We start from the raw sequence: 12,493 nt of genomic DNA, 5'->3' as shown, positions 1-12,493 counted from the left end.
CATTTCTTAACTAATTCTTAACTATTATTCCTTAACTATTGTGTTTTGAAAAGAAATTAAATTCCAAGCTTTTATCAGTGATTTTTCAATTGATAAACTATTTTAAAAAGATTAAAAATATTCCTTCAGCATTTCACTTTGCAAGATCTTTGTGAAAAAAAATTGTTTATTTCCTAATTCTGAATATTTCTCTTCAAATGTCAAGAATAGATAATGGATCCAGGATTTTAACCTTTGTTTCCAGAGAGCAGGTCAGAATTTCTCACTAACATCTAACAATTCATATCTCTGCTTGTCATTTAAGATTCTTCATATTGGGTATTAACTAACATAGCCATCCTATTCAACAGTCAAATATCTCTATTTATACTCCTAGAAAATATATTTCATTTTCTCTTTATCATGCTTGTGCTTATTCTCTTTGCCTACTTGATCCAATTTATATCTATTAAAATTCTATTCATTCTTTAAGGCTCAACTCAGATGCTACTTGCTTAGTCTTTTTACTGCCTTATCTAACAGTCTCCATTTTTGACATGGAACTTAAGCTCCTATCCCGAGGCCAACAGGCTTCTGGTTGGTAAATAATCAATTTATCTTGTACAGACCCAGAATCACCAGGCAATTCCCTGGCCATCTTAATGCCACTGAATCCTCTCAACCCTTTGTCTAATAAGTCTGCCTCTGAGAAGAGTAATCAAATCAATAGTAGCATTCCTGGAAAAGGAAATGTAATCTTTGCCTTCAAACATCTCCATGTCATCTTACTTGTCTATGCTTTCTATGTATCATCAGTCCTTTACTTTCTTTTCCTTTTCTCTCTCCTCCCCCTTTCTCTCCTCTCTTTTTGTTTCCCTCTCCTTTGCCGCTCTGTCTGTCTTTCTGTTTTAATCTGTCTATCTATCTATCCATATATATATATATATATGTATATATATATATATATTTATCTATCATTTGTCTATCTATTCCCTTATTAGAAGGCAAGTTTCTAAGAAAATTAGAAGTGCAAGGGATGATTTATCTATTAGATCTTTGGAGAAGGGAGGAATTTATGACCAAAGTAGAACTAGAGAACATTATGAAAGACAAAATGGACAACTTTGATTACATTAAAATTTTTGCATAAACAAAACCAACAGAAACAAGATTAAAAAGGAAGTACAAAGCTGAGAAAAAATTACAGCCCAGGGTTTCTGATAAAGGTCTCATTTTTAAAATATATAAAGAATTGTGTCAAATTTATAAGAATGAAAATCATTCCCCAATTGATAAATGATCAAAGGATATAAAGAGACAATGTGCAGATAATGAAAATAAAGCCATCTATAGCCACATGAAAACATGCTCTAAATCTTTATTGATTAGAGAAATGCAAATTTGAAAATTAAAACAACTCTGAGGTACCACCTCACACCTCTCAGATTGGCTAAGATGACAAGTAAAGATAATGATAAATGTTGGAGGGGATGTGGGAAAACTGAGACACTAATGCATTGTTGGTGGAGTTGTAAAATGATCCAACCATTCTGGAGAGCCACTGAGAACTATACCCAAAGGGCTATAAAATTGTACATACCTTTTGACTCAGCAGTTTCACTACTGAATCTATATCCCAAGGAAATCATAAAGGAGGGAAAAGCACCCACATGTGCAGAAATGTTTGTAGCAGCTCTTTTTGTGGTAGCAAAGGATCGAAAAATGAGTAGATTCCCATCAATTGGGGAATGGTTGAACAAATTGTGGTATGTGAAGATAAAGGAATTTTATTGTTCTATAAAGATTATGAACAAGCTGATTTTAGAAAGGCCGGAAAGATTTACACAAACTGATGCAAAGCAAAACAAGCAGAACCAGGAACATATTGTATGCAATAATAGCAAAAATGTGCAATGATCAACTATGAAAGACTTGCTTTTTCTCAATGGTTCAGTGATCCAAGGTAATCCCAATAGACTTTAGATAGAAAGTGGCATCTGCATATCCAGAGAAATAACTATGGAGATTGAATGTAAGTCAACACATGCTATACTCATTCCTTTTTTTCTGATTTTTTTTGGTTTTACTCTCCCATAATTTTTTTCCTTTTGTTCTGATTTTTATCTCCCAACATGATTCATAAAGCAATGTATATTAAAAATCAAAAAAAAAAAAAAAAAGAAAAGAAAGTAAGTCTCTTGAGAATGAGGATTTTCTTACTTTCTTCTGTTTATGTCTCAGTAGTTAGCACAGTGCTTGGCACATAACTAAGTACTTAACAAATGCCTTTTAACTTATTCCTTCCTCAATATATTTTATATGATCACTAGTAAAATCATTTTGTCTCTTGTGAATTCCCTTACTTCAAATGTTATTTGTCACATTTTATGTTCTATTAGAATTATTTGTGCATTAATTTTCTTTCTCTTACAAGATTACAGCTATTTGAGAGCAGGGACCATGTCTCATTTGGCTTTGTTTCTCTTTTGGCTGATTATCTTGCACAGGGTAAGCATTCAATAAATATTTTTTGAATGACTAAATGAATGAGTTTGAAATTTGCCAACTATTACAAAACACACTGATGGGAAGTACCAAACCCATTAGGAAATGGCAACAATGATAACAAAAAAATATCTCAAAGTTCCAGGTGAAGTCATCTCACAGGGGAGCCAGATAATCAAAAGCTACGGGAATTTCTAGGTTTGCTATCATTTAATAAGAGTAAATGGAAGAAGATAAGGAGCTAAAGATGGGTAAATTTTTTGAGCCAAAAAAGACACAGGTATCCTTCTCCTGTATACCCCACCCAGTTCCCTTCAACACGAGCACACACACACACACACACACACACACACACACACACACACACACACACCCCCACCCCCACACATTTACTCACTTCTTTGAAGCTGGAGAACCATTACCAAAATGAGATTACCTGATTTGCTTCAAATTGCTTAAGATTTTAAAATTATCTAGAATAATGGAACTAGGGAAAATAATTACATTTATAAAATTTCTAGAAGAAAATACAAAGAAAAAAAAAGTGTTCTTAAGACCCTTAGCTATATTTTTACTGAATTTGTGGACAATAAAGTACTTTAATTTATTCTACTTGCATCACATAAGTAGATCAGAATTTAATTCTTTGTTATCATTTGCAGAATTATATTTCATGGTTGATTTATTAAAAACAATCCCTTCTGCATGAAGAACTAGCATTAGAGTCTAATCAGTTAACCTTGTTTTTCTTTTACATTGTATTTCTGAAAAGAATTAAATGGAGCATAAATCATTATTTCCCCCCCCCCCCTTATTATTTCCTGATTCCCCAGGACCAGTACTTATCCCGTTAAGTGCTCTAAGCATGCTTCCATGCAAACACACATACACACATGCATGCATTCCTGTGCTCACACTTTACCTTGAGCTATATAAGGTATGGTCTCCTCTCTAATGGGAACACTTCTTGGTCTTGGGGCTGGGGCTGGAGGTCTGTTTATAATGAAAGATCTACTGCCCATTTTCTTCTTTGTACTCTCTTTGGCCAAGATAATATCGTATTCATTCTCATCAATTTCTGCAGAAGTATAAGGGTCTTCCTCCTCTTCTTCCTCCTCTTCTTTCTTTTGCTTCTCCCTTTTAAGCTCACCTTCTGTCTCTTTTTTAATTCCAAGATCACACTGGGCCCAGCTTCGTTCACTTTGTCCTTCTAATATTTTCCCTGCCAAAAAAAAATTGGGATGCATTTAGCCCCATGTTACATACTGTTTCATAAATGTACATTTTATATATATATATATATATGCATATATATATATATATATATTACATTCCCCAAACAGTTTTTTTTTAAGTCTAGAGGAGTAGTATAAGGAAGAGTAAGTCAATTAATAAGTATCAGGTATTTACTCTATGCCAAGAATCAACTAGATATTTCAGAGTATAAAGTGCTGGGCCTGGAATCAGGAAGAATTAAGCTCAAATTCACCCTCAAATACTTTATTAGCCGTGTGACCATGGGGAAGTCACTTAACTCCTGTTTGCTTTAATTGGAGAAGGAAATGGGAAATCACTCCAAAATCTTTGCCAAGAAAATCCCATGGACAGTATTGACACTGGAGTTATGAAGAATTGGACATGACTGGGCAATGAGCAACAATGTGCCAAGAGTCTATAGGGATACAAATAAAGGCAAATACATGATCCCTACCTTCAAGGAGTTCACATTTCAATGTGGGGAAACAATAAAAACAACTGTTAAATTTTTGTAAAGTAAATGGGTGGCAAAAACAGAGGGAAGGCTCCAATAGTGGATGTTGACATAGAAAACAGGAAAGGCATCTTCTAGAAAGTGGAGTTAGTTTTGAGTCTTGAAGGAAGTCAAGGAAGCAAGAAAATTGAGGTGAAGACGGAGAGGGTTGTAAGATGTAATATAATATCTAAAAATGACAAAGGCATCATTTTTCCTTAATTGTAAAGAGTGTGGAGGGGAGTGAAGGGCAGAAGCAAGGTTGTGAATAGTTTTCAGAGTTAACAGAGAATATTTGATCCTCCAGATAAGAGGGAGCCCTGGGAGTTAATTGAATGGGTGGTTGGGGCACATGACCCATATAAAACCTGTACTTCAATAAGATCACTATGGTTGCAAAGATATCATTGGAGGATAGATGTGAATAGGGAAAAACCTGAAGTAGGGAGACAACCAATAGGTTTTTATAATATTCTTAGTGTGAAATGATGAGCGTCTGCTCCATGCTGTGTTTTTTTCACCTGTAAAATAGGGATAAAAATACCTGTACTTCACAGAATTGTGTGAAAACCAAATGAGATAAATACATAAAGCACACTGATCAGAGAGGCATTTTAGAAGAAGTTGATAGGCATATATATATACATATATATACATATTAATATATAAAATGTCTATAATGATCAATATACAAATTGTTATCTCTAATGACCATGATTTTATTGATATGGAGGCATGTTATGGGTAATAAATAGTTAATTTATTCATAACTGTGTCCAATTGAGAAAACAATGAAGCATGATGTTAACTTATTCTACTGCTTTTAATTAAATAGTACCTTTGTGAAGTCAGTCTTTTAATATACTCCAAACAAATCTTATTTTTTTTTTTCTGCAGGCAAAATTTTTGTCTTATCTTGTGATTATCAAATAACAGTTTTTTGAATAGATATGTTTCAGATACCTTCCATAACAAGTGAATCATACTACAAAGTCAAAAACAGGAAGTCCTTTTCAGACTTCTGCTTTTTCAACTACTACTTCTGACTATATTTACATGTGAAATATATAAAGCAACAGCATGAATTTATGGAAAAAACAAGAGCACTTATGGTAAGAAGAGATCTAGAGAGCTAAGTTTCTCTATCTGGTATTGTGATTTACTGGCATTTTGAAAGGAACCCAAAAGGATATCTGATAGAATTCCCAACATAATTGTGTGAATTAGAGGAGAGCTCTTTTAATGCTTTGACTGAAGCCTTGCAAATCAGCAGTGGGAGAGAGGTTTTTCTGGGTCTTCAGTTTTCCAAGTGTGAATTAAAACTCAAAGGATACTCCTTTCTCATTGATCAGTATTGTATCAGGGGAATAATCTTTATTTGCTGAAAACATATTTTGGAGGGAAGACTAAACAGAAAGGAAGGAGCATATTCATAAAAGAGTTTTCTGGTTCTTTAAGAAATAGTATTAGATCTTAGATAAGAATTGTAAGATGATCGTTCTAGAGCTGTGAGTTATCATAGCTTTACACTCTCATTTTACATATGAAGAAAATAAGGCTGAGTGAAAAAGTGACTTGCTCATGTGAACCATTAAAGTGTGATTTGAATTTTTTTTTTTTTACTCCAGATTCCTTTTTTTCAGTGTAGATAGAAGTGCGAGATACAATCAGTTCAGTTCAGGTCAGTTCAGTTCAACTTAACAGATATCAAGTGCTTAATAAGTAGCCCAGCACTGACTCTTTTTAATCTCACTGTGATTTAGCTTCTGAGTAATTTGTAATGTTGAAATTTTGACCAAATGACTCATCTGTCCCTGACAGCATCCCAAGGTGAAATCAGATAAATGTGTGGGGAAACATTTTTCTCATGTTCTACTTATAAGTTGAATGTGTCAGATATCTTAACTTTCAGAACATCTTTACCAAATTGTTTGAGCTTAATTCTTATTTTATATCTCACTACTTGACAAGGGAACTTATGAGGAACTTGAATTAAATGCCCATGAAAATTATTGTTAATGAGACTCAAGAACCATCACGTTATTTGGAATTTTTAAGCTCACATACTTAAATGTGTTATTATAGCCTAAGAAGTAATTTTCTCTCACTGCAGCATCAAATCTTATGGAAGAGTGAACTCAGACAATAATCCTGCTTCAAAAGGTTAAATGACTTGCTCAGAGACATACAAATCCACACAATTTTCTACATGCTTCTCTGATACTCTTATTAGTCTCTATTTACTGGAATACCATTTATTCATCACTTGCCATGTACAGAGAGCACTGAGAGTGATGCAGTTTAGATAATAAATAGTCTCTGCCATCATGGACTTTTCAGTTTGGGGGGAGTGGCCATATAAAATACAAATACAAATAATTCTAATGCAGAAGATTAGAAGATAAGAATATTGAAGTTTTGTAAAATAATGCTATGTCAAGTATGAAGGGGTTGATGTCATTAAGAGACATATTTTTGTATGCAGACCTCAAAGGGATTTGTTTTGCTTGAATATATGTATTTATTACAAAAATCTACTTCTTTTCTTTTTCATGGGTTGGGAGGTGGAAAGGAATGAGAATAGATGACTGTTAATTAAAAAATAAGAGGTGAGTGTAATACTATGGATATGAAAAGTTGCATGCACTTTCAAATGAGGTTATGTGTTATTAGTTTTTTATTTTATTTTTATTAAATGAGACCTCTTATAAAGTGGGAGTAATATGTACATGTTTGTAGTCTATAATGTAAAACAAAAACATCAATAATTTTTTTAAATTGTGAGGATATCAAAAAATCTGTCATTTGAGGTACACTAGGGGTTTTTAATCTGAGTATTATAGACTTTTAAAAATACTCAAATACTATTTCGGCAAAATAGTTTTCTTTATAATCCTATGTATTTTACTTTGTGCATTCAAATTTATTCTGAGAAATACCATAGGCTTCATCATATTGCCAAAGGAATTCAGGATACAATGAAATTTAATACCCTTTGAGAAAGATTTTAAAAGGCAGGTTGATGTTTAACTGGCAAAGTTGGAAAAGATTGACTAGTCTTAGGGAATAGGGTGAGGAGAGATATAGAGTAGAGAGAACAGAGCAATGTGGAGGATTATGGAATGGATATTTGGAAGGCATGATTGGAAAGACAAACAGAGTCTTTACAATTTATAAGTCCAGACCTAATGAATCAAGGCCTTGAGCTTTCTTAGTGTTTGCATTTGGCTTAGAATTTATTACTTCCTGTGTTACTTTGGACATGTCACCTAACTTCCATTGGTCTCTCTAGAACATCTACATATGTAAAATGAGGAGTCTGCATTAAATGATGTTTGAGATCTCTTCTAAGTCAATGGATTTTATGAGCCTTCAGTTTCAAAGTACTCTTTGGTTTTTCTTTTACTTTTAGAACTGTTACTTCTCTGTCTCTACTGATTCCTCATCTTCATGGAGGGAGAAATGGCAAACCATTGCAGTATCTTTGCCAAGAAAAGTCCAAATTGCATCAAGAAGAGCTGTATACAACTGAAAACTCCTGAACAATAATAACAACTTAAAACTCAATATGTCCAAAACTGGACTTATTGCTTCCCCTTCTAATTCATGCCTTATTCTGACTATTTCTATCTAGAATGCCATCTTTCACTATTTTTCCCATGCTCACAAATTTGGAGTTAATGCTCTCTCATTGCTCTTGTATAATCAGCTATCAAATCATAAACATTACACCTCTATCAAATTTAATACTCTTTCTTTCCTCTATATTTCCATTTCCATTGATATCAGCTTAATGAAGTTCTCATTAAGTGTATGTAATATTTCTTATTTTTCTTCTACCTCCAATCCCTCCAATGCACCTTTTAGGTCATTGCCAGAAAGGGAAAAAAAAGCATTATTACATTAAAGATCTTGTTATTTCACTCCTCTGCTCACAAAGTTTCAGTGAAACTGAATACTAGGTTTCAAATAAAGTTAAAACTCCTGTGACGGGCATGCGAAAACCCTTTATAACTTGCTGCAATCATATTTTTCTATCCTTATTCATGGGATTATAGATCTAGAACTTAAAGAAACCATAGAGATATTCTTTCATTTTACAAATGAGGAACCTGAGGCCCAGAAACATTAAATCCAAGGTGGTACAAGTAGTAAAGGGTAGAGGTGGGATCCGATTCCAAGTCCAGTGCACTTCTCTCTGCATAAGGGAGATAATCTTCCCTGATATGCTCTCTTAGCTCTAGCTAAATTAGATAATTCTTTGCCCCATGAACTTATTCCATGTTTTGGTGGTTGTTTTTTTTTTTTTTTGGAAACCATTCTATTCTAGATGCCTAGAATTTCCCATATCCATAGATTTATCTATAGAATTCCTATGCACTGATGCTAGGAAGCTCAAATTACATCTAGCACCTTAAACATAGGATAATATATATTTGATCTAAAAGAAGTTTTATAGTTCACCAACATGAAACTCCTCATTTTATAGATGAAGAAACTGAGGTTAAGAAAGATTAGAGATTAAGAGTGATGAGAGGTTAAGTGATCTGCCCAGAGTCATACAACTAGTAAATGTCTAAGGCAGCATTTGAACTCAGGTCTTCGTAGGTCCCAGTATGCACTAATCCCCATTGCCTCTACAAGTCCTTTGCTAATCTTTGGAGCTGCTAACTAGTTCCACTGCCCCTATTTGCCATAGTACCTTTTTTGTTGTTATTGCATTTAACTGCATTCATTCTAGAAATATTTTGAAAACAGGCACAAACTGTATTTTCTTCATTGGCTGTATTCCATAGCTACTTAATAAATGTTTATTGTATTCATTGTATTGTCTTGAAAATCAGACCTAAGTTATATCTGTGTTTCATCAGATCCTGGCAGTGTACTTTCCAAAACTGGTTTGCTATATTGACTCAAAACTTACCTGGTAACAGGCAATGCGGCTTTTCTAGTCCAATGGGAGAAACCACAGCTCGAGGCGGGGGGAGTGGAGGTCTGTCAGAGAACAAGGGGTTTTTTGAATTCCCTTCTTGATTGTTCTCAGTGAAAATAACATACAATTCATCCTCTGACTCAAGCCCAGTGCCTCTCTCCTGTCTACTGTCTTCATCATCTTGTTCCTTTTCCTTTTCCTTTTTTTCTTCCTCTGCTTCCTTCTGGTAGATCTGCCCTCTTCCATGATGATGTGATGGATGCTGCATCATTGCTATTTGGGAGAAAGACTGTATTATTTCATTTAAAATACACCATCTGGAATCATTTCATGTTTCACAGTTTCCCACAGAAGTAACCCCGCTACTAATAAAACTTTTATGAGCCGATACAGCAGAAAGCTGTCAAATGCAGAACTAGGGTGAACAGCAGTTTCTGGGTTTTTAAAATATTTACCAAATGAACAGTGAAAACTTCCATCATATTTTGCCACCTCAGTACACAACATACTCATGCATATAATAATATTCAGATTCTGTCGGCTTGTTGTCTGAGCAAAGTCCTATGTTTGATAGTATCACTGAATTTTTTATTTCAAAACAAAAATTGACTTAAAAATAAGTGATAAGTACAAGATGACAAAGGTGATGACAATATGTGGCAAACTAATCTTGATCTGCATATGAATAAAGGGCAAGAAGAAAGCTTTGAGTTGTCAATTTTTTTTTTTTGTTCAATGTGCTTGGCCTGATGCCAGTTTTGGATCTGAGTTCAAATTACAGCTCTGCCACTGTAGAAAGACATATGACTTGCAACAAGTCATTTCACTTTTCTCATTTGAAAACAGGGATTGGCCTTTACCTTCCACTGTATCTCCAAATAATTAGCATTGGCCCTGGCAAGTAGTAGATGCTTAATAAAGCAGAATAAATTTACTTAATTGTAAATTGAAGGGGGCTAGACTAGATGACCCATAAAGTCCCTTATAGTTAGAAAGCTATCCTAAATTCTCATATTAATTCTTATGAACAATAATTTTTGTTTTCTTTTACAAGTTTCTCTTCTCTATAATTTACTGGCTGTTTGATTTTGCATAAGTTATTTAAACCATCTCAACCTCAGCTAGTTCACCTATAAAATGTAAAGACATGAAGAGGGTTACAATGTTCTTTCTCATTATAAGGATGATTTCTCTTGGTTGCTGTAGTAGTTGAATAAGGTTGAGCTAAATGGTTGCTGAGGTTCTCTCACTAACTTTCAAATTCTGACCTTCTGTGACCACTTTTTTTTCAGTTGTTTTAGTCATACCCAACTCTTTATGACCCCATTTGGGGCTTTCTTGGCAGAGATACTGGAGTGGTTTGCCATTTTCTTTCTTTAGTTCATTTTACAGATGAAAAAACTGAGGCAAATAGTCACTTACCTAGCAAATGTCCAAGTAAGGATTTGAACTCAGGTTTTCTTGATTCTAGGGCTACACCCTTTCTACTGCTCCACCTAGTTTCCTATGATCCTTCCTTGCTCATTGACTACCTAAAAATGTCATAGCAGCATGAATCTGTAATGACATTTTGCACTCTGTAAATCTAAGTTCAATAGTCTACTTTAAATTTTATTTTAAAAATGCTTTACGCTATGAGTGGGGAAACGAGGTGAAGGGAGAAAAAAAATCTGGAACTGAAAATAACATAAAATTCAATTTTAAAAATGCTTTGTAGTGTGTATGAGATTCAGGATTTTTATTCAAAGAGCCCCAGAAACACAGCATTGGAGGCATTCTCTGAGATGAACAGAAGATTTTTAGGTAAGCAAATGTTTAGGATAATCCTTGTCCACCACAATTAAAGATATTAATGAAAATAAAGGAAGGAGGAACTTCAAGAAAAAAAATACAAAGATAAATAGATAGAGCATCTTTCAGTGACTAGAAGATTTTGCACTATCATTATTAAAATGCCAACATCCATTTTATTTATATCTTTTGTCTTGTGTTGATAATGGAATTAGGAGAGAAGTTAAATTAAACTTGATCCTTTATTTAGCTTTAAAAAATTCAGAAAATGTAAACCTTTGGTCGAGATACAGAGAGAAAAAAATCCACTCAGAATTCTGGGATGCACTGACAATTTTTGAAAAGAACTACAACTTAACATAAGCAGTTAATTCAAAAGCTAATGTTGGAAATGAATGAAAAAGTTACCTGATTCAATTATGGACATTTATTTTTTAATTTTTTAAATTTTGAATAAATACAAAAAAGAACCTTTCCATATATATAGCAGAAGGCACAAAAAAGATTCTAAATGAAAATATGAATCTCCATTTTATAGACTTGCTGTAAAAATAGGTTGTTACTTTCAAAATTCTCCTATTTGGCTATGCTTCATTCTGAACTTCCTCCTGTTCTCTTCTGTGCATTAAAAAATCAATAGCTTTTTCCTTTTTAAAATTACTTATTGCCAGTGCCTTTTCCCAAAGGACTGAGAGAAATAAAAGAATAAAATTGTAATAAGCAAGCACAGTCAAGCAAGTTGAGTATATGTAGTGTCCGTGTCTAAAATGTAGATTTCTGTACTTTGTGCCTATCACCTAAATCCTTTGAAGAAGTGAATGGTTACTGCATGAAGCAGAGATCATAAGTATGTTGTGATCATTTTCCTTTAAATGCTATTATTTTTATGTGAATTGTTCAGACTCTATTCACTTCATTTGCTGTCAATACTACCCAAAATTCACTGAAATTGTATCTTTGATCCTTTCTTACTACATATAAACATTCCATTATATTATAATTTATTTTATCACTATATGTTCATTATATCATATCAAAGTTTGTTCAAAATTCTCCAACTGCCTAAGAGACAGTCTAACTCTGTTTGCCTCAGTTTCTTCATCTATAAAATGAGCTGGAGAAGGAAATAACAAACCGCTTCAATAGCAAATAAATCCCAAATGGAGTCATGAAGAATCAAGCATAACTAAAAAACAACTACTTGCCAAGAACTATGCTAAGCATCAGGAGTACCAAAAATCCTGTTCTTGTTCTCAAGTAGCTCACAATGTAATAGTAGAGATAAAAGGCAAACAATTATGATTAAGCAAGCTATATACAAGGTATATATACGTATAGGAGGAAATTAAAAGAGAGAAGCTATTAGAATTAAGAGGGGTTGGGAAGTATTTCCTGTGGGATTTTAGCTATGATATAATGTAAGTTAGGGAAGCTAGTAGATGGAGATGAAGAAAGAGAGTATTCCAGGTATGAGATAAGTTAGAGAAAATGTTTTGAGTCAAAAGATGGAGTATCTCATTTATGAAAAAGCAAAG

General features: G+C 33.6%; 1 protein-coding gene across 1 annotated transcript in view; it reads right to left on the bottom strand.

Moving 5' to 3' along the window:
* The window catches only part of BANK1 (B cell scaffold protein with ankyrin repeats 1), a 388,904-nt gene that overhangs the window by 57,023 nt on the left and 319,388 nt on the right, over positions 1 to 12,493 (bottom strand). Inside the window, exons 9-10 of the mRNA XM_074275760.1 lie at positions 9,159 to 9,440; positions 3,407 to 3,706 (exon numbers count right to left, since the gene is read on the bottom strand). Coding sequence (XP_074131861.1) covers positions 3,407 to 3,706; positions 9,159 to 9,440 — 582 coding nt within the window. The remainder of the gene's footprint in view (positions 1 to 3,406; positions 3,707 to 9,158; positions 9,441 to 12,493) is intronic.

The sequence above is a fragment of the Sminthopsis crassicaudata genome, chromosome 6, assembly GCF_048593235.1.
Source record: "Sminthopsis crassicaudata isolate SCR6 chromosome 6, ASM4859323v1, whole genome shotgun sequence".
Lineage (NCBI taxonomy): Eukaryota > Metazoa > Chordata > Mammalia > Dasyuromorphia > Dasyuridae > Sminthopsis > Sminthopsis crassicaudata.
This window is presented reverse-complemented; position numbering and strand designations above follow the sequence as displayed.